Below are 23,404 nucleotides of genomic sequence, written 5' to 3' on the forward strand. Positions count from 1 at the left end.
AGTATACACCATACAACGTGGCACTTCTCTGGTGTCCCAGTATACACCATACAACGCGGCACTTCTCTGGTGTCCCAGTATACACCATACAACGCGTCACTTCTCTGGTGTCCCAGTATACACCATACAACGCGGCACTTCTCTGGTGTCCCAGTATACACCACACAACGCGGCACTTCTCCGGTGGCGCAGCTGGGGGGCTGAACACTGGCTCCATGGTCAGGTTTTTTTCGGGGACCCTTCTAGAGAAAATTAAGATTGTAAAATGAGATGCAAACAAATTTCATCTATTCCTAGTGAGCAACGTGCCCCATGATTAGCAGCGCCCCTGACCCCATCCTAAGCTCTGGAGGGGCTTCATTACGGGCAGGTTCGTCCGTCTTCAGCGCTGTAAATTGTCGCAGACTTTCCATTTGTCGTCTGTGCCTCAGACACGTGAAATAATCCCTCTCTGTAGCGTTCATTGCGCTTTATTACCTGTGACAGACAGATATTACCGGCGCCAGTCACAGCCGCCGCAGGAGGAGGGAGCTCTGCGCTTTGCGGCCACTCGGGCACCGGCCGGGCTTGTCTGCAACGCTGCACGCTGATTGGACGAGAAGTGATCACGCGGTCCCAGAACCAGGAAGTGAATGGTGCAGACAGAGGGAAACAATTGGGAGGGAAGGAAGGAGCAGCGCGTGAGACGGCAGCCTGGAGGCCAGTGACAGCCGGCAGCGGAGCACAAGATGGACCCCGGGTGAGGAGGGCGCAGCGGGTCACCTCTGGGCAACCGCTACCTACAAACGTGTGCGTGTGTATAATGTAGCGCATTACTCGCCATTCATTCTGTGGCTTCAAGATGGCTCAGTATCTGCATAGCCCCCCGCACAGCCTCCCTCCAGCCATCACATGGGAGTTGTTTGCCCTGTGACCTTGCAGGAGATATTTTTTTTCAAGCATTTCCAAAATGCCGGCGTATTGAGCGGAGGCTTTCTGTTACAAAAGCGCAGGAAAAAAAAATCATCTGTCTGAGCGACTCTTCTAGGACCCCACATGTCGGCCCCTCCATGTGTCCCATAGAGATCCTCTGCTGTTAGTGTGAGACCTATCTATATAGATAGAAAATAATGGGAACAGCACCAAAATCTGAGCTCAAGTGATGTGCAGTCAGTGGTTGCCAACAATAGAAAGGGGGGAAAAAAAGGAAAACAGCACAAAAAAGGTAATAATCTTTATTTTTATATAGCGCTAACATATTCCGCAGCGCTTTGCACACATTATCATCGCTGTCCCCGATGGGGCTCACAATCTAAATTCCCTATCAGTATGTCTTTGGAAAAGGTGGACTTTATTGCCCAATGGCGTGGCAACGTTTTGGATATAGTATCCTTCCTTAGTATCCTTGAGAAATGTTGCCACGCCATTGGGCAATAAAGTCCACTTATTTCATTTTTTTTTTGTGCCATTTTCCTTATTTCATTATATATATATATATATATATATATATATATATATATATATATATAAAATTTTCTTTTTTTTTCAATTATTTTATTTATTTTTAACGATGAGATATTTGTTACTGGTGTAGTCCCTGGTGAGGTGTTACCTGATGCCTGTTTGGAGAATTGGATGATCGGGTAATACCCACCCTTGAGTTTAATAATGTCATCCTCTTCCCACTGGGCGCTGAGATAGGTTATGGCTACTAACCTATGTTATACTCCTTTGTAGCGACATTCAGACCACTGTGTTTCCAGTCTAAGTGATTTCCATCGAAAAAACTGACCCGACACTGAGTGATGTTATACAGAAGTGCTGTGAGACGACTGTGCTTCTTTGCTTTTTTTTTTTTTTTTCCCTCTCGACACGAATATTCAAGGGAAAAAAATAGAATCCAGTACCCGTGTCTCCTGTATTTTAGGAGGAGAGTCGCCTATCCAAGTCTGTGAGTGACAGGTCCAATGTAGATCAAATGCATGGCATCGGATTTTTACAGATACATTGCGATTCTCATCATGGGCAACTTTTTAAAGTTTTGTTCACTGTTGATATATCCACAGCAGTGCCATGTAGATTACAATACAGAGGAAAAATCGGCTTAACTTTTTTTTTTCTTTTATATATGCGCTCGTCTGACCTTTGCCCTAGCTGCCTAATATATTCTTCTAAAGGGATCTTGCACAAATTTATATACATTTTAATTTATTTTTTTTTTAAATAAATGTTAGTTTATTTTTGGTGTGGGTGACCACAAAAAATCGATGTCGGAATTTTGTCCGTCTGGACCCCACAAAACGATTCCCCTTTCCAGATATTGAGAGAGCCAAAATTTGAGCTCGATCAAACGACGTTAACCCGTGCCGCTCGTCGCTCAAAGTTTGAAAAAATCCAAATTGAGGTATTTTAAGATTTAGGTATTTTGCATAGTCTGTTAGACTATAAAGAATGTGACAACAACATTGCAGAAATAGCCCTGACCAAATTTTCGAACCATTTGTGGTATTTGAATGCAGAGTTGGTGGGATTATCGTTTTTTGATCCCACCATTACAGACAATGAAAAGTTGTTAATGGCTAATAAATTGCTCAGTAGCACAGATGAACCATCAGAGCACGCTAGGGTTGTAAATCCAAAAGTTAGGAAAGAAAAATTAAAAGAGGTAGGAAGTAACCGACTTTAACGACCTTCTGACAAACGATGAAGAACAAAAGCAATATGTCCTGCAAGTTGTAAGCAAATGCCGAGCATTATATTCTGACGTTTCAAAAACTACTTTAACAAAAGCTCTAGAATAGATAAGTATGTAAAATTATCAACTCATGTAGGTTAGCGTGCTCTGATGGTTCATCTGTGCTACTGAGCAATTTATTAGCCATTAACAACTTTTCATTGTCTGTAATGGTGGGATCAAAAAACGATAATCCCACCAACTCTGCATTCAAATACCACAAATGGTTCGAAAATTTGGTCAGGGCTATTTCTGCAATGTTGTTGTCACATTCTTTATAGTCTAACAGACGATGCAAAATACCTAAATCTTAAAATACCTCAATTTGGATTTTTTCAAACTTTGAGCAACGAGCGGCACGGGTTAACGTCGTTTGATGGAGCTGAAATTTTGGCTATCTCAATATCTGGAAAGGGGAATCGTTTTGTGGGGTCCAGATGAACAAGATTCCGACATTTTTCCCCCCATATGAGATCCGGTCACCCTAGTACACTTATTATTGTCAGAATAGGCATGACCTGAAAAATGTAGGCTCCAGTTTCTTGCTCGCGTTAGTAATTGCACTTCTGTTATAACACGCGGCTCAGTCATTCGATGCCCTTACGGTATTTGTCCCCAAATGCGCCCTCTTAATATCAACGATTCTAAAAGTCTCAGAAACTGCCCCCAGTACAATTTAGAAGGTAAATCCAGCCCAAATAATTTCTGTGATGCCTGAGACAATAGATATTACGAAATTATTATTATAAATAAAAATAACATTTAATGTCATCCTTGGCGTATAGAAATGCACCTGAGCAGTCCGGAGGGTGCGGTCCTTCACCGAAAGCCGTCTGTCTTTACATGGTGTGATCGCAACCCCTGCTTCTCTTCTTGCTTTGATATCTTGTGCGTGTGTCCGGCATCGCTCCTTCCTAGGCACAGAGGAGAAGACACAGCCGGTCACGGGATGTCGTTCACGCCCTGGGGGTTCTGATTACACCACGTATAGCCAGACTGCTCTCCGTGAAGATCCTCATCGCCCTCGGACTATTACAGATCATTTGCATTTGCCATGGACAGCATTTAAACACTTTTTTTCTGTAATAACATGTATTGATTCAAGCATCGGAAACATTTGTTTTGATGTTGAATTTAATATTCTAAATCAGGGGTGGGGAATCTTTTTTTTCTGCCAAGGGCCATTTGGATATTTATACCATCCTTTGGGGGCCGTACAAACTCCGCCCACAAAGAACATACTGACTCTGGTACTGGTTTCAGGACTTAATCTTTCATTGCATGCCCTTCAATGTTCAGTAGTGAACACTGCGTGTGTGTGCTAACAGAGCAAGAAGAAATTGAGATTGTGGCAATCAAAATACAGCTCCCTGCCCAAGAACGCGGTCCCTGAGAATCTGCTCGAGGGCCTGATAAAAGGTCATTGAGGGCCGTAAATGGCCCTGGGGCCTGAGGTTCCCCACCCCTGTTCTAAATGTTCTGAGGCTTCAGGAACCTGACAGGTTTCCTCTAACTCTGATTTGTTTTCCATCATGGTGTCATTTTGCTTGGTAACTCATCCAGTTGCACTTTTATTATTTATTTTTTTAATTTTTCTGGTAAAACTGATTACGTTTCTTATGGACTTATACACCAAATATAACTAAACATTTGGCCTATGAGCGTGTGGCTATTCTGGATCACTGAATCTTCTTAAAGGGGCACCTGTCATCTGATTCATGCTGCTCAATCTGCGGACAGCATGAATCATATCGTGGATGCCTGATTGCAGCAAGGTGTAGTATTCTCTAAAACACTACAGTTTCAGAAAAAGTAGACATTAAAAAGCTGTCCAGAGACCAAACTAGCCTGGCTCTATACTTGGCCAGGTCTTCCTTCTAGAGGAGCCGGACTAGTTTGGTCTCTGGCTAAGGTGTCCAGCCGGATCTTTAAAGTATGTTTTCACCAAAATGCAATAGTGTTTCAGAGAACAATAAACCAGTCAGCAATTGTGCAGCCAGGCACAGATTCATACTAAGTCCTGCAGCCATGTACCAGGTACCCTTTAGTGATGAGCGAGCGTGGGTCTGATAAGGTGTTATCTGAGCATGCTCGTGCGGTAAGCGTGTCGATTACTATGTTCAAGTCGCCGCGGCTGCATGTCTCATGACTGTTAGACAGCAAACAAACAGTCGTGGCAGTCTAACAAACAGTCAATCCCTGCCTGTGTTGTTGCTGTCGAACAGCCACGAGAACTGGAACATAGTAATCGAGCACGCCGAGGATACTCTCTTAGCACACGAGCATGCTCAGATAACACCTTATCCGACCTACGCTCGCTCATCACTAGTAACCTTTATTCCAACAAGTTTAAAAAGTAACAAACCCACGTATGAAAACGAGTGCACACAAAGGTCTCGTAAAAGCTAACAATTTATTAAATATATTTAAAAAAAACATTTTTTTTTAAATGCAAAGGACCTCACCAATGTAATAATCAAAGTCAAATAAGTGTCATGACTGGTACTAAATAATTTAGTGAAAAAATGTGTAACATATCTCCTGACGAAGCCTGTGGGTGAAACATGCGTTGGGGCAGGTGAACCAGGACGGATGTACTAGAATCTCTGATGCCCCTCCACTGACATACCATCTTTGTGTAAGTACTTACCTTATGCTTTTTTTCACTAATTTTTTTAGTATCAGTCATGACATTTGTTATTTGACCTGGATTATTACATTGATGGGTCCTTTGCCCTGTTTGGAATCTGTCGTGTTACTTTACTGTATGTCATTTGTATTTAAAAAATCTTTAAGTATATATAATTGTTAGCTTTTATCAGACCTTTTGTGTGCACTCGTTTTCATACATGGGTTTGTGGATTAGTTTGAGTGTCTCTCTCATATTTCCTCCTTGTTTTCTCGGTCTTTAGTGTTGGTATTCATTGAGTTTAAAAAGTAGACAACCTCAAGCATGTCCTGCGGGTTTCAGACTGCAGCTCAGTCCATATTCATGGCTAAATGTTGTTCACGGATTGGTTATCCATGAATGAGGACAGAACTACGTTCTGAAACGCGTAGGAGAAGAATCTGAGACTTCGGACATGCTTGAGGTTGTCTACTTTCTAAATTTGTTGGAACCTTGTCTAAATTTTCTTTCTTCGTAAATCTGTCAAGTTTGGAAATGTTAATTGTATGAATAGAGATTTCATTTTATTTATGAACAGCGACGTCACCATTTTACTATAGGAAATTTGTTCAAATTATTAGTCATTTATAAAGAAGTTGGATTGTGGGGAGGAGAGATGAGGCTGATCATTAGATGAGGCTCCACGGCTGTGATGCTGAACGTATAATCCCTATGCAAAAAGAAACGGCCATGTGTAAATGACTTGGCTGTGTACAGTTGTGGCCAAAAGTATTGACACCCCTGCAATTCTGTCAAATAATACTCAGTTTCTTCCTGAAAATGATTGCAAACACAAATTCTTTGGTATTATTATCTTCATTTAATTTGTCTTAAATGAAAAAACACAAAAAGAATTGTCCTAAAGCCAAATTGGATATAACTCCACACCAAACATAAAAAAGAGGGTGGACAAAAGTATTGGCACTGTTCGAAAAATCATGTGATGCTTCTCTAATTTGTGTAATTAACAGCACCTGTAACTTACCTGTGGCACCTAACAGGTGTTGGCAATAACTAAATCACACTTGCAGCCAGTTGACATGGATTAAAGTTGACAACCTCTGTCCTGTGTCCTTGTGTGTACCACATTGAGCACGGAGAAAAGAAAGAAGACCAAAGAACTGTCTGAGGACTTGAGAAACCAAATTGTGAGGAAGCATGAGCATTCTCAAGGCTACAAGTCCATCTCCAAAGACCTGAATGTTCCTGTGTCTACCGTGCACAGTGTCATCAAGAAGTTTAAAGCCCATGGCACTGTGGCTAACCTCCCTAGATGTGGACGGAAAAGAAAAATTGACAAGAGATTTCAACGCAAGATTGTGCGGATGTTGGATAAAGAACATCGACTAACATCCAAACAAGTTCAAGCTGCCCTGCAGTCCGAGGGTACAACAGTGTCAACCCGTACTATCCGTCGGCGTCTGAATAAAAAGGGACTGTATGGTAGGAGACCCAGGAAGACCCCACTTCTTACCCTGAGACATAAAAAATCCAGGCTGGAGTTTGCCAAAACTTACCTGAAAAAGCCTAAAATGTTTTGGAAGAATGTTCTCTGGTCAGATGAGACAAAAGTAGAGCTTTTTGGGCAAAGGCATGAACATAGAGTTTACAGGAGAAAAAAAGAGGCATTCAAAGAAAAGAAGACGGTCCCTACAGTCAAACATGGCGGAGGTTCCCTGATGTTTTGGGGTTACTTTGCTGCCTCTGGCACTGGACTGCTTAACCGTGTGCATGGTATTATGAAGTCTGAAGACTACCAACAAGTTTTGCAGCATAGTGTAGGGCCCAGTGTGAGAAAGCTGGGTCTCCCTCAGAGGTCATGAGTCTTCCAGCAGGACAATGACCCAAAACACACTTCAAAAAGCACTAGAAAATGGTTTGAGAGAAAGCACTGGAGACTTCTAAGGTGGCCAGCAATGAGTCCAGACCTGAATCCCATAGAACACCTGTGGAGAGATCTAAAAATGGCAGTTTGGAGAAGGCACCCTGCAAATATCAGGGACCTGGAGTAGTTTGCCAAAGAAGAATGGTCTAAAATTCCAGCAGAGCATTGTAAGAAACTCATTGATAGTTACCGGAAGCGGTTGGTCGCAGTTATTTTGGCTAAAGATTGTGCAACCAAGTATTGCTGAGGGTGCCAATACTTTTGTCTGGCCCATTTTTTGGAGTTTTGTGTGAAATGATCAATGTTTTTTGCTTTTTGCTTCATTCTGTTTTGTGTTTTTTCATTTAAGACAAATTAAATGAAGATAATAATACCAAAGAATTTGTGTTTGCAATCATTTTCAGGAAGAAACTGAGTATTATCTGACAGAATTGCAGGGGTGTCAATACTTTTGACCACAACTGTATATAGATGTACTGGTGGAGGAAGAGCTTGGGGGATGAGTGACTGCTGTAAAGTTATTGTTCCACCGTCTTCTCTGGTATGTGTGTGACGCGCTGTTCTGGCAGGGAACATTCAGGTCACCGGCTGGACTTAGTAACCGGCTGTGACAGGAGGGTGAGGGGTCATTGACATCACAGGGTGTTGGGCGTCTGCTCTGTTCAGTAATTCCTGTTGAAGTCTCCTAAAATAGTCTTCCTTGTCTCTGACTGTTCCAGCATTAATAGCACGGAGATGGAGGACAATGTGAATAACGCTGAGGTTGTGATGGTTCCAGAGCTGCACAAGCTTCTAGATCAGGACCCTTATCTCAGGCCGTACAAGAAGGACTTCCAGAGGAGGTAAGATAAGCACCGTCCCTGCCATCTCTTCTCTCACACCAGCTGATGTATAGAAATAATATAAACTGACTGGTCCCCAGCGCGGATCTCCAGAAAGTGGATCTCTGGACAACAGTCCTGCCGGGTGACATAGTTACTATGAATGGAGACGTTGTCCATTTGTGTAAACGGAGAGATGTCCACATACACAACAGCTGTGAAAAATATGCAAAAATTGCAGCCATGTAGGGTTTTTGTCAGACACCCGCACTTCCCCTCTCTATGCATGCTTTTAACCCCTTCCCGACCTGTGACAGCGTATGCGTCATGAAAGTCGGTGCCAATCCGACACATACGCTGTGTCATGAGTTTAAAGCCCTCCTGCGGGTCGGGTGACCGGGGTCACGGAAAGGTCACCCGACCCGCAGTGACATGACCCTTTGTGCTTCACCACAGGGGGGGTGGCTTAGCCTCCATTCCGAGCCCCGACGTGTGCCCAAACAGTGGTTTACCCCCACATATGGGGTATCAGTGTACTCAGGAAAAATTGCACAACAACTTTGGGGGTCTAATTTCTCCTGTTTCCCTTGGGAAAATTAAAAATTGGGGGCTAAAAAAATTTTTGTGGAGAAAAAAACTATTTTTTATTTTCACGGCTCTGCGTTATAAACTTCTGTGAAGCACTTGTGGGTTCAGCGTGCTCACCACACATCTAGATTAGTTCCTTGGGTGGTCTAGTTTCCAAAATGGGGTCACTTGTGGGGGGTTTCCACTGTTTAGGTACATCAGGGGCTCTGCAAACGTAACATGACGCCCGCAGACCATTCCATTAAGTCGACATTTCAAAACGTCACCACTTCCCTTCCGAGCCCCAACGTGTGCCCAAATAGTGGTCGCCCCCCCCCCCCCCCATATGGGGTACCAGCGTACTCAGGACAAACTGGACAACAACTTTTGGGGTCCAATTTATCTTATTACCCTTGTGAAAATAAAAAATAGTGGGCTAAAAATCATTTTTTGAGGGGAAATTTTTTTATTTTTTATTTTCATGGTTCTGCGTTATAAACTTCTGTGAAGCACTTGGTTCAGAGTGCTCACCACACATCTAGATAAGCTCCTTAGGGGGGGTCTAGTTTCCAAAATGGGGTCACTTGTGAGCAGGGCTGTGGAGTTGGTAAGCCAAACCTGCGACTCCGACTCCTCAATTTCCCTTCCTCTGACTCCAACATATATTGTTTATATTTACTGTAAGTGAAAAATTTATTGTAGTACAATGTGAACATCAGACATTTAATCGTTTTTAAGATACAATAATCAAGATATTTAAATAGAACATAATATATATTTATTGGAATACAACTTTAGAACACAAACTGTAATAAATTTTAAATATGTAATATCGATTACATATATACAGTATATATAACACTATGTAAGTGGCAAAAAACAATTTTCAACAAAAACATACTAAATAACATTTATCGTCTATGAATTTGTTCTAAGAAATAGAATTGCCTCCATCAGATCCTCCTTCATAGATGACCTAAAATCTGACCTAATAATTTTAAGGCCAGAGAACAACCTCTCTACACTAACTTGGGTTGGAGGCAAAGCCGTAACCACATGGGAACATCTCTAACAATTTCCGGGTATAAAGGAATTGCCTCATGCACAGTCAGTTTTGATGAACGGTTGAATTTTTCTTTTTCTTTGAGAGCAAGTGAAACATTTTGCTGAAATATGGTCAATCTGCTTGCTATAGGAGACGGAGTGAAATCTTTTTCCTTGCAGCAACGCTTTGCCTGCTCCATATCATCCAAATACTTGTCAAAGTCAAACTCCTCATCTGATGAGGATGAAGGTATGGCAGCAGTAGCACTGTCAGGACCCAAGTCCTCTTGCACCTTGCAGTCCTCCTGTAGGCCACTCATCCTAACTGCTACCTCAGTCAGAGCTTCTTTTCCTTTAGTAAGCTGTTGATCATCAAGCAATATACGATGACTTGAGTCCACATAAACAGCTGCCAGAAAATTTTTATTTTCCAATAGCTGTGTCTCTCCGTTTCATTGAAGCAGAAATGCCATCTGCGATTAAATCTCCTCTTTGGGACAGGCAAAATAGCAATTTCTTCCACTCCCTTATGAAAATGCCAGGAGTTAAATCCTCAGCTTGTAATTTTTTAGTCACGGTAAATAGGTGATTAAGCAATTCCTTCAATTCAGCCACCTGTGCCCATTGACCTTCATTTAGGGTTACCTGAGGGTTTGCCATATCTATAGGAAGCGGTTTTAGCCAGGATCAAAACTAGGGGGGGCAGAACCTCATACTGTTCCGCAGAATCTCATACTGCACACCTCAGCTGCTGCAGAACCTTATACTTCACACCCCTACACTCGAAAATAAAGCCTGCACCTTAAGATGTGGTGAATGCAGTCTATTTATTCCAACTATCAGTTGATGTTGATGTGTTACTGAAGACGAGCAATGCTTGTCCTGGGTGTCCTTTTGGGCAGCTATGAGGTGTACCTGACTGGTGCTAAAAAAAAAAAAAAAAAAAAAAGGAATGTTAGGCTAGTTTCACACTAGCGTTTTGGAGCGCAGCGACGGCCTGCGCACGGCCGCCGCTAAGCCCCGCCCCCGCCGATAGCTCCGCCCACCGGCGCATGACGCTGCATGCGCCCTGCGTCCCCTATCTTTATCACTGGGGGCGCAGGCTGTGCGCAGTATGCGTTTGGCGGCGCATGCGCCTTTTTGACGGTGCGCCGACGCAACCAAACTGCAGCAGGTTGTGTTTGGCGCAGGTTGGCGCACCGTCAAAAGGACGCATGCGCCGCCAAACGCATACTGCGCACAGCCTGCGCCCCTTGTGATAAAGATAGGGGACGCAGGGCGCATGCAGCGTCATGCGCCGGTGGGCGGAGCTACCGGCGGGGGCGCAGCGGGGGGCGGGGCTTAGCGGCGGCCGTGCGCAGGCCGTCGCTGCGCTCCAAAACGCTAGTGTGAAACTAGCCTTAGTCTGTGTGCTACCCGGCTTACATTCTTTTTGGTACAGATAAGATATGGATAAATGGATAGAGCAGATTTCTAATCTGCTTTTGCTATTGAAAACATCTATGAGCTCAAAAACCTTTCAGGTGATGCGGTTTTTTAAAAAGCTGATCTGCTTTTGCAGCTGAAAAACGTATCCTCAAAAAACGCAGCAAAAGCGCTGTGTGTGAATGTAGCCTTAGTTCAGGAATAGAACAGCCATTTATAGGACATTTCATAACTTTCCCAAATTCCTATGAAAAAATATTCAGCACATTATGCATTGAACTACTGTACCCAATTTATTATATATTTTAGGTGTTGGACCATTTTATACCAGCTCCGACTCCGACTCCACAGCCCTGCTTGTGGGGAGCTCCAATGTTTAGGCACACAGGGTCTCTCCAAACACGACATGGTGTCCGCTAACGATTGGAGCTAATTTTCCATTCAAAAAGTCAAATGGCGCTCCTTCCCTTCCGGGCCCTGCCGTGCGCCCAAACAGTGGTTTATGACCACATATGAGGTATCAGTGTACTCAGGAGAAATTGCCCAACAAATTTTAGGATCCATTTTATCCTGTTGCCCATGTGAAAATGAAAAGACTGAGGCTAAAATAACATTTTTGTGAAAAAAAAGTTTTTTTGGTTTTTTTTTTTACGGATCAATTTGTGAAGTACCTGGGGGTTCAAATTTCTCATTATGCATCTAGATAAGTTCCTTGGAGGGTCTAGTATCCAAAATGGGGTCATTTGTGGGGGAGATCCAATGTTTAGGCACACGGGCTCTCCAAAACCGACATGGCAACCGCTAAATATTCCAGCATATTTTCCATTCAAAAAGTCAAATGGCGCTTCTTCCCTTCTGAGCCCTGCCGTGTGCCCAAACAGTGGTTTATGACCACATATGAGGTATCGATGTACTCAGGAGAAATTGCGAAACAAATTTTATGATCCATTTTATCCTGTTACCCAGGTGAAAATGATAAAATTGATGCTAAAAGAAAATTTTTGTTGGAAATATTAAAATGTCCATTTTTTTCCTTCCACGTTGCTTTAGTTCCTGTGAAGCACCTGAAGGGTTAATAATCTTCTTGAATGTAGTTTTGAGTAGCTTGAGGGGTGCAGTTTTTAGAATGGTGTCACTGTTGGGTATTTTCTGCCATATAGACCCCTCAAAGTGACTTCAAATGTGATGTGGTCCCTAAAAAAAAAATGGTTTTGTAAATTTTGTTGTAAAAATGAGAAATCGCTGGTCAGCTTTTAACCCTTATAACTTCCTAACAAAAAAAAAATTTGTTTCCAAAATTGTGCTGGTGTAAAGTAGACATGTGGGAAATTTTATTTAGTAACTATTTTGTGTCATATACTTCTCTGGTTTAACAGAATAAAAATTCAAAATTTGAAAACTGTGAAATTTTCACCAAATTTCCGTTTTTTTCACAAACGCAAAAATTATCGACCTAAATTTACCACTAACATGAAGCCCAATATGTCACCTAAAAAACAGTCTCATAATCGCTAGGATGCGTTGAAGCGTTCCTGAGTTATTACCTCATAAAGGGACAGTGGTCAGAATTGCAAAAAATGGCCTGGTCATTAAGGTCAAAATAGGCTGGGTCATGAAGGGGTTAAAGGGAATCCTTCATCAATAACATTAATTAGGAAAATTCCTTTTTATGACTGCCTGGTAATCCAGCAAAGAACTGTAAAATAATAAAGGATCTCACAAGACCAAGAACAGAGTTAAAAAAACCAAAAAAAAACAGAGCTAATCTGATAGCAGGCTTTATATGACTGTCCAATAATCCAAAATTCATGTATGAATTTGTCAGCAAATTTTCGAAATGCAATCAAAATCGATGTCTCAGACGTGATGATGTTGAGTGTGCTTGCTTTAAATATCCAGCTCAGAATGGCTGTATAATTGTCATAATAAAAATTAATATTATACATATACACTCACTGGCCACTTTATTAGGTACACCTGTCCAACTGTGTGTTAAGACTTAATTTCTAATCAGCCAATCACATGGCGGCAACTCAGTGCATTTAGGCATGTAGACATGGTCAAGACAATCTCCTGCAGTTCAAACCGAGCATCAGTATGGGGAAGAAAGGTGATTTGAGTGCCTTTGAACGTGGCATGATTGTTGGTGCCAGAAGGGCTGGTCTGAGTATTTCAGAAACTGCTGATCTACTGGGATTTTCACGCACAACCATCTCTAGGGTTTACAGAGAATGGTCCGAAAAAGAAAAAAAATCCAGTGAGCGGCAGTTCTGTGGCCGGAAATGCCTTGTTGATGCCAGAGGTCAGAGGAGAATGGGCATACTGGTTCGAGCTGATAGAAAGGCAACAGTGACTCAAATTGCCACCCGTTACAACCAAGGTAGGCAGAAGAGCATCTCTGAACGCACAGTGCGTCGAACTTTGAGGCAGATGGGCTACAGCAGCAGAAGACCACACTGGGTACCACTCCTCTCAGCTAAGAACAGGCATCAGATGGCTACTTTCAGCAGGATAATGCGCCATGTCATAAAGCTCGAATCATCTCAGATTGGTTTCTTGAACATGACAATGAGTTCACTGTACTCAAATGGCCTCCTCAGTCACCAGATCTCAATCCAATAGAGCATCTTTGGGATGTGGTGGAACGGGAGATTCGCATCAGGGATGTGCAGCCGACAAATCTGCGCCAACTGTGTGATGCCATCATGTCAATATGGTCCAAAATCTCTGAGGAATGCTTCCAGCACCTTGTGGAATCTCTGCCACGAAGAATTGAGGCAGTTCTGAAGGCAAAAGGGGGTCCAACCCGTTACTAGCATGGTGTACCTAATAAAGTGGCCAGTGAGTGTATATTTAATATTACGTTGTTTTACCGACTTCTGAAACAGGAGCATTTTAGGAGGCTACGACCGTTCTGATACTGAGCTTTCCTAGTAAGTATTCGAGACTCTTCAGGCCTTTGAGGGTATTTTAACAATGTGTGCAGTCTGTGTTGTGAAATCTGGGTAAGGGCCTGTCTCAGCTACTTAAATGGGTAATGTTACAAAGAGCTTCCAAAAAGAAGCCGCTTTGCAATTTATCTCTTATTAAAAATCTGTTCTGTTTTCAAAAACAGTCTTTTAATTCTGTTGTGTAGGACTAGTTTTCTTGGTTGCTGGCCACCTCTTCCATCTAAGGCTAGTTTCACACTAGCGTATGGCCGAGCTGCGGAGGGCTGCGGACTTCCTCCATGAAGCTCTGCCCACGGCCGCACCTCCTCCGGTCAGCTCCGCCTACATCGGCATGCATACCCTATCTTTAGCATTGGGTACACAGGCCGTGCCGATTTATGCAGAGGCCTCCACATGCGCGTTTTTGACGGTGCGGCGACCTGCGCCGAACGCAACGAGTTGTATTTTGGTGCATTCACCACACCGTCAAAAAGACGCATGTGGAGGCATCCGCATACTTCGGCACGGCCTGCGTACCCAATGCTTAAGATAGGGTATGCATGCCGATGTAGGCGGAGCTGACCGGAGGAGGTGCGGCCGTGGGCAGAGCTTCATGGAGGAAGTCCGCAGCTCTCTGCACCTAGGCCATACGCTAGTGTGAAACTAGCCTAAGGCAAGGAGTGCAGCTCTTATAAGCTATTTGCTATAGAGCTTGTAAGCGCTGCTCTGAAGTACAGGCAACTTTGATACCCCTGTGCTTTTCCGATCTTACAGAGGCAAAGCCCCCTCTGCTTAAAAAATAGGGGACGTAGTTTGGGCCAATGACACTGGTCCAAACCAATCATTTCTTAGGCGCACGCTGCCCCCCAGCAAGCAGGAATACCGGAGACTGGGGATCACTGTGCTACTGAATGTAGAAAATTCAACCAACCCCTTTTTGTGGACTTTTATCCAAACAAATATTGAAAGTGACATCCAACCTGAAGATTATATGTTTCACACTGCCAGGTGCAATTGTGTCTTTCACTAGACGGCACACTGCAGTGTTCTCCAGATGTCTCTCTTCATGCCACATCTCCAGACATAGGACTATGTGTCTTATCCTTCACTACAGCTTCATGTAAAAGTAGTGCATCGGCCACAGCTGCAACCACTGAGCCGCATGCCATTGGGTTGTGGCGCTGTAGAGAATTGGTATGTAAGTGACGTTTTTTAATTTTTATAGCTTACTCAGACTATGCATCGAATACCGAAAGTGGTTAAGTGTACCGCTGCTGGGTCTTCTGACCTGAGATACAGGAGCTTCTCACTAAATTAGAATATCATCAAAAAGTTAATTTATTTCAGTTCTTCAATGCAAAAAGTGAAACTCATATATTATATAGAGTCATTAGAGTGATCTATTTCACATGTTTATTTCTGTTAATGTTGATGATTATAGCTTACAGCCAATGAAGACCCAAAAGTCGTTATATCAGTAAATTAGGATATTTTATAACAGCTTGAAAAATGATTTTAAAATCTGAAATGTTGGCCTACTGAATTGTATGTTCAGTAAATGCACTCAGTACTTAGTTTGGTCTCCTCTTGCATCAATTACTGCATCAATGCGGTGTGGCATGGAGGCGACCAGTCTGTGGCACTGCTGAGGGGTTATGGAAGCCCAGGTTGCTTTGATAGCAGCCTTCAGCTCATCTGCATTGTTGGGGCTGGTGTCTCTCATCTTCCTCTTGACAATACCCCATAGATTCTCTAAGGGGTTAAGGTCAGGCGAGTTTGCTGCCAATCAAGCACAGTGATACTGTTGCTTGTAAAACAGGTATTGGTACTTTTGGCAGTGTGGACAGGCACAAAGTCCTGCTGGAGAATGAAATTTCCATCTCCAATAAGCTTGTCTGCAGAGGGAAGCATGAAGTGCTCTAAAATTTCCTGGTAGACGGCTGCTCTGACGTTGGTATTGATAAAACACAGTGGACCTACACCAGCCGATGACATGGCTGCCCAAACCATCACTGATTGTGGAAACTTCACACCAGACCTCAAGCAGCTTGGATTGTGGCCTCTCCACTCTTCCTCCAGACTCTGGGACATTGATTTCCAAATGAAATGCAAAATTTACTTTCATGTGAAAACAACACCTTGGGCCACTGAGCCAACAGTCCAGTTCTTTTTCTCCTTGGCCCAGGTAAGACGCTTCTGGTGTTGTCTATTGTTCACGAGTGACTAGACACAAGGAATGCGACACTTGTAGCCCCTGTCCTGGATACATCTGTGTGTGGTGGTTCTTGAAGCAATGACTCCAGCAGCAGTCGACTCCTTGTGAATCTCCCCCAAATTTTTTGAATGGCTTTTTCGTAACAATCCTTCTAAGTCTGCGGTTAACCCTGTTGCTTGTGCACCTTTTTCTTCCATTCAACTTTCCATTAATATTCTTGGATACAGCACTCTGTGAACAGCCAGCTTCTTTAGCAATGACCTTTTGTGGCTTACCGTCCTTGTGGAGTGTGTCAATGACTGCCTTCTGGACATCTGTCAAGTCAGCAGTCTTCCCCATGATTTTGGAGCCAACTTAAACAGACTAAGGAACCTTTATAAATGCTTAGGAAACCTTTGCAGGTGGCTTTTGCTAATTATTCTAATTTACTGAGATAATGACTTTTTTTGTTTTTCATTGGCTGTAAGCCATAATCATTAACACAATTAAACACTTGAAATAGATCACTGTGTTTGTAATGACTCTATATAATACGAGGTTCACTTCTTGTATTGTGGAACTGAAATAAATTAACTTTTTGTTGCTCTGATTTTGTGAGAAGCACCTGTATATGATGTAATTAGCTCAGGTTGTGATATCCAGTGGTCGGACCTCATTTTCTGATCTGAGCATAGTCCTTGTTTAGTGGACATGTAAAACCGGCCTTGGCCTCACTGGGCACTTAGCCTAGTCTATAAACCAGTTAAAGCTCCAGGAACAAGCGCTAATGTTGCAATAGACCCCCATTCACCAGGCTGTTGACCTCTGTCCAACATGTATGTGCCTTCATACCGTTGAGGAACGTGTAGCAGAGTATACTTTTCTATACCGAGGGCTACTGCAAAAAAAATATACTGAGCAGAATATCTTTATTTTATTCATGGGTCTCAGTTGTGAACCGATGCCACTGTCTGGTGTGTACCGCATGAGTATATAACACCAATAATGGCTGCAAACTTGTGCAAGAGAAGTTTTTTTTGTCATTCTGGATATTGAAACTACTAATATGGATTCTCAGTTATGTCAATTCTTCTAAGCTGCGATGCTCAATTGGGAGCTCAGAGACCATAGGTGGCCATCATGATCCAGGGGAAGGCAAGCTAGCATGGTGCAGGATATGATCAGATAAGTGTACGTTGACTGCAAGGACCGCATACGGTCTGCTATGCCTGAACTGACCACAGGTCTCCCACCCAATCTTACAGGTTTTAGATGCGTATGAGGCCGCAAGTTTGGGTTGCGATTCCCACTGTTAGTTCAGGCATTGCAGTCCATTTACGGAATGTGAAATGTGTCTTGGGACCACCTGTATATTTTTTAAAAATTTTTCTCCTAAATACAATCTATGGAGCAAATGCCGCTGTGTAGCAAAACATTTTTTACTTTTGTATATGATGTGCAGGCCTTTGATGGGACAGGGGCCACATTAGCCCACAATATGTCAGGATGACCAGCAATGCTTTTCGGCATCATTGGAAGGTATGGCTTCATTGTGTAGGTTTTGGAGACCACCGACAAGCACCACATTACTTTTCTTAGACCATTTTCTTTGTAGGTACCATATCTGTGTATCTGTTTCTCACAGTGCGGATTTCCTAAAAAATGATGCTGTGAATCTATTCTCATTTTCCATTTTTTTTTTTTCCTTTATATGCAAGGAACTTGCTGTTTTGTCCTAGAGTGATCATGCAATATATACTTGGTGGCACGTCTACTTCACCTGAAGCAATGTCAAGCTTTACCGCATGCGACTACGCTCAGCGGAAAGTGTGTTCTAGGCTGGAAAACTATATTTTGTGATTGACTCTGTAAGTGCTGTTGTTCAGGAATGGTAAACTGAAGTGACGTAACGCTGTTATTTTATCTTAGCTGATTTCTGTAGGTAGAGAAGTGTTGCACCCAGAGCCGATGCTTCGAGCTATTGGGAATCCTACAGAACTTGACTGCGGCATGTAAATATATACATTTAACTTTTGGTAAATCCAAGTGGGTGTTACAATTTAGCAACTCATACCTGGAGAAGCAGTACACGCCTCCAGTGATGGCAACTAATACAGGGGAAGAAGCACACACCCCCAGTGATAGTAACTCGCACAGGGGAAGGAGGACGCGCCCCCAGTGATGGCGGCGCGCGCGCGCCCCCAGTGATGGCGGCGCGCGCGCGCCCCCAGTGACGGCGGCGCGCGCGCGCCCCCAGTGACGGCGGCGCGCGCGCGCCCCCAGTGACGGCGGCGCGCGCGCGCCCCCAGTGATGGCAGCTCCTAAAGGAAGCAGTAGCACACACCCTCACTGAGAAGTATCTGATAACATCCTCTCTGACTTAACTTTAGTTAACCCTTTAGTGCCAGATACTTTTATTGCTAATCTCTCTGCAAAGCAGGTGCAGAATAAAAATAAACAAGTTTCTTTCCGCTCTGCAGCCACTGCTCAAAATGAACAATTTGGTCCTCTTTAAAGAAAACAAGATATCAAGTACTCCTACCAAATCCCCACTACTTCTCTCGTAGTGCTGTTTGGGCAAGTGATGACTTTGATTACTGGTGGTAGTGGATAACTCCTTCAATCTTTGTGTTTTGTACTCCAAAAATGGTGGAATTACGGTACGCATTACAATTTTTTTTCCAAAAAAAAAAAACATAACTGTAGCAACTGGTGTTTAAAGGGCTGGTACGAAAGACAAAACAAGTGATGTCTCTTTTGGGGTCAGCGCTGGTCTCTGCACACCAGGTATATGAACAGCGCGCACTGACAGTGCGCTCTCCTGCCGGCTCATTACTTCTGATCAGAGCTGACGACGCACGTGGCAGTGACAAGAATCTACTTAATGTACTTCGAAATTGACAACTGGCGCATGCTTAGTAGAGCAGGGATTATCCCAACCCCTAAGACAGGCGTCACCGATGGCTCTTCGTTTCCGGGAGAGGGCAGCCGCTCTGACAATGACTCCAGCCACTGACGGCTTCAAAGAGGAAGCCGTCAAAATAAAAATAATAAAGCAGTTAGACTGGGAATGGTAGAGAATTTTTAATTAAGTGTATTAGGAAAATGACTAATTGCGACATCAAATAGGCATTTAGGATTGAAATTAATGTGTTTTAGACCACCTTTTAATGCCCGGTACAGCTAATTATCACTTTGCTATATAAAATATCCTCTGAGCAGGAAGGATTGTTGTCCTAATCGTCATTTTGTTTCTCCTAATTGTAAAAGGCCGACTGTTGAGACGAACGATAGAAAATGAACATTATTAGAAAATACAGTAAAATGTGTAGAATGCAGATTTTTAGTTTTTTACTTGAGTACACCTGATAGTTTTGAAGAAATTTTCAATATTGAGGAATGACTTGATTGGACATGAACAAGTGTTGTAATATTTTATCTGTTTATAGAGGTTGCTTCATTCTCTTTTCAACGTCTGATTAGGAAATGAAGTGTCACCGACCTCAGGATATCTTGCAATGATGTGTAATGTGGTATTTTTATTTTTCTGGTATCTGCACGTTCAGAAAACTTGACACATCAGACGTTTTATTAATGAAGGGTTTTGATGCTGAAATACAGAGAAGCATTTAGCCAAAGCTGTCCTTTAACATTGGAGACTGGTTTATAGGCTTTCTACCGAACTTTGTTTTTCTTTTGAGCTACGATGTAAAATTGTACTTGTGAGGACTTGGCATTCTTCTAAAGACCATTGGGTCAATGCACATAGAGCGGAGTCTGCGGCTGTAAGGGATGCAAACCTCTTCCAGCATGGAGCACCAGTTACGTCGATCTTATTGTTTTATTTGACAGTTGTTTGCTCGTCAGTTCAGCCTCAGGAATCAATGTTTCCATTCAGTGACCGTAAGATGATGTGTAGGCTAGATCTTCTGCATACATTAAAGGTGTTGTCCGGGCTTTTCACATAATCTCAGTACATATCTGGGCCGCAGAATTATGACAATAAGTAATTTACTTTCTGTCAATAGTTTGCACGGTTTTCTAGATATTCTGATCAGAATGTCCAAGGGGGGGGTGTGTTATGGCATTGAAATGAGAACTAGTCGTAACCTCCTACTCTACTCCAAACATGCCCTCTATAGCAACAACCCCACCCTCCATAGCTACAGGCCCTCCCCGTCCACATGAAGCAGCCCTCATCACACAGTAACAAATCCTCCCCCTCCAGCAGCCTCAGTGCAGAGAGCTGCTCCTCCCCCAGACACACGCTGAACAGTTATCTATGGAAAGTGAAACTCTAGTGAGGAGGGAAAATCGTCCTGTATTCTGGGCCACTCCATGATTACAATACACAACTCATCAGTAATTCCTTCCCTCACTGTTCCAGGCTGCTGGCAGCAGTGAGAACAGACTGTGTGATGGCCAGTGATGGGGGTCTGCAGCTTCTAATCTGCACAGGGGATGTTAGTCACTGATGTAATCTGTTGTGTGACAAAGCCTCTGCTGTGTGAATGAGACAGTTCTGTGTCACTGATGTCTTCACACAGCAGCAGATTTGATGCAGTGTATGTGCGAAGCTCCACCAAACTCCCAGCAAGCTCTAGTGACCAGCACCACCCACTGCCCACTCATTGGCTGTCAGTAAACTGCACCAGCACTCATCTTTATCATTTTTCCAGCATTGGAAAGAACACAGCAGTGATCCTGTATATGTGGAAAGCAGCACAATACATACATACACCCCTCCAACACTTCACACTGTTACAGCTGCTGATTGGACAGGCTGCTCCCATCAGTATTTGTGTCATTAGAGACACGGTGCTCACACATACACTGCACCAAATCTGCTGCTGTGTGAAGACATCAGTGACACAGAGCTGTCTCATTCACACAGCAGAGGCTTTGTCACAGAACAGATTACATCAGTGACTGCCATCCCCTGTGCAGATTAGAAGCTGCAGACCCCCATCACTGTCCATCACACAGTCTGTTCTCACTGCTGCCAGCAGCCTGGGACAAGGAGGGAAGGAATTACTGATAATGAGTTATGTATTGTAATCATGGAGTGGCCCAGAATACAGGACGATTTTCCCTCCTCACTAGAGTTTCACTTTCCATAGATAACTGTTCAGCGTGTGCCTGGGGGAGGAGCAGCTGGGTGGTCTGCTCTCTGCACTGAGGCTGCTAGAGGGGGAGGATTTGTTACTGTGTGATGAGGGCTGCTTCATGTGGATGGGGAGGGCCTGTTGCTATGGAGGGTGGGGTTGTTACTATAGAGGGCATGTTTGGAGCAGAGTAGGATGTTACGACTAGTTCTCATTTCAATGCCATAACACACACCCCCCTTGGACGTTCTGTTCAGAATATCTAGAAAACCGTGTAAACTATTGACAAAGTAAATAACTTATTGTCATAATTCTGCAGCACAGATATGTTCTGAGATTATGTGTAAAGCCTGGACAACCCCTTTAAGGCCAGACCCAAGACTGGTAATCAAGCAAAGCAAACATTTGATTATTCTCATTAGTGTCTTACGGGCCTCAAGTCATTGTTCTCGCAGTCGCTAGTCCCACTGCGCGGATGGGGATAGTAGAACCAGGGGAGACGTCACCACAGGCGTTCTTACCTGCAGGCTCAGGTGATCGGTTTGGCCAGAGGAAAATACCTCCAGAAATACACAGTTAGCTGGGGGGGGGGGGAGGATGTGAACACATCTGCCCATCCAGGGGCTGATCCTAGGAGAGGGAGAAGAATAAGTTGCATGTTTAGTGGGAGTTTGTGCAGTGACGCCGAGGAACGAAGCTCTATTGCTGAGGTCCTGCTGCTCGAGGAAGCAAACTTGAAACGCGCGTTGGGACTGCTACCTATGGCACTTCCACCTATGGGTTACTATGGGTGAGATGTCCCTTTGCCCATTTATTTATGTCTGCCATGATCATGTTTTACCTGTAAGGCTGAGTGCAGACGTACTTTTTGGCCCTGCGGATTTTTCCGCGCAGAATGGAAGAAATCCGCAGGTCAAATGACCTGCATTTTTCCTGCGGATTTCTTCCATTTTTCATGCGGTTTTCTTGCGGTTTTCCATCGCGGTTTTCCCCCTGCGGATTTGGTGACAGGGGAGATGGAAAACCGCACAAAAGAAGTAACATGCTGCAGATTTTGTACCGCGGAAAAATCTGCAGCGTCTGCACAGCGTTTTTTTTTTCCATTCATTTTAAGGCTACTGTACATCACAATGCGGATATGCAACGTTTCTGCGCGGTAAAATCCGCTGCGGAACCGCTGCAGATCTGCATCGTGTGCACACAGCCTTATAGGGTGTTATTATTTATTTACCCTATAATATCTATTTCTAGTCCAGTTGTTCCTCTAGACTGTATTATTACAAGGACTTTTTTGTCAGCTGTACATCTTGTATCTCATGCCCCACATGTTTTGTGGATTTGTGCAATAGGTAATTTTGACACTGTGTGCCATTTCCTTTCTCTCGCCTTTCTTTTACTATTTTTACTATCTGATTTACTGTCATCATGTCTTTCTCTCTCTCTCTCTATATATATATATATATATATATATATATATATATATATATATACATACATACATACATACATACATACATACATACATACATCTCCCTCACCAACCATTCACGAAGCATTTTTCATTTCACCAGAGCTGTTCAAAGGAAGGTGAGCTGTGATTGGTTGCTATGAGCAAGTTTTCCCACTTGACAACACCTCAGCAAACGCTGACATGGTGGGAGAAATGTAGCATCCCTGGGAACATAAGCTCCAGCCATCGTCTCTGTCCCCCAGAAAGGAGCAGTGAGTACATGACAGAAATGAATTCCCCCCCCCCCCCATGCCTATATCCCCATCACACATCCTCCATCTCATAGTCACATCTTCCCTCTTAAAGGGATCATTGGTATGGAAGTCAGAGCAAATCCATACAGCGCTTTGATTTTGTCCCCAGGCCTCTCTTAAAGGTATCCCTGGTATTGAAGTTAGGACCGTTCCACTCAGCGCTGTGGTTCTGACCCCAGGGTCTCTTAAAGGGATCATTGGTATGGAAGTTAGAGCAAATCCACTCTGTGCTTTGGTACTGACCCCCATGCCTTTTTTAAAGGGATCTCCGGTATGGAAGTCAGGGCA

At 43.5% G+C, this 23,404-nt stretch overlaps 1 protein-coding gene across 2 annotated transcripts in view; it reads left to right on the top strand.

Annotated features, from left to right (window-relative positions):
* Nucleotides 1-530: 530 nt before the first annotated feature.
* GBE1 (1,4-alpha-glucan branching enzyme 1) overlaps nucleotides 531-23,404 on the top strand; it is a 237,574-nt gene continuing 214,700 nt past the window's right edge. The window contains exons 1-2 of one of the 2 annotated variants that reach the window (XM_073584450.1): nucleotides 531-789; nucleotides 7,986-8,108. In XM_073584450.1, coding sequence (XP_073440551.1) covers nucleotides 8,002-8,108 — 107 coding nt within the window. In that variant the 5' untranslated portion in view covers nucleotides 531-789; nucleotides 7,986-8,001. The remainder of the gene's footprint in view (nucleotides 790-7,985; nucleotides 8,109-23,404) is intronic. The other variant, XM_073584449.1, reaches the window with a different exon arrangement.

The sequence above is a fragment of the Dendrobates tinctorius genome, unplaced genomic scaffold (genome assembly GCF_039654945.1).
Source record: "Dendrobates tinctorius isolate UK_male_01 unplaced genomic scaffold, ASM3965494v1 ptg000084l, whole genome shotgun sequence".
Taxonomy (NCBI): domain Eukaryota; kingdom Metazoa; phylum Chordata; class Amphibia; order Anura; family Dendrobatidae; genus Dendrobates; species Dendrobates tinctorius.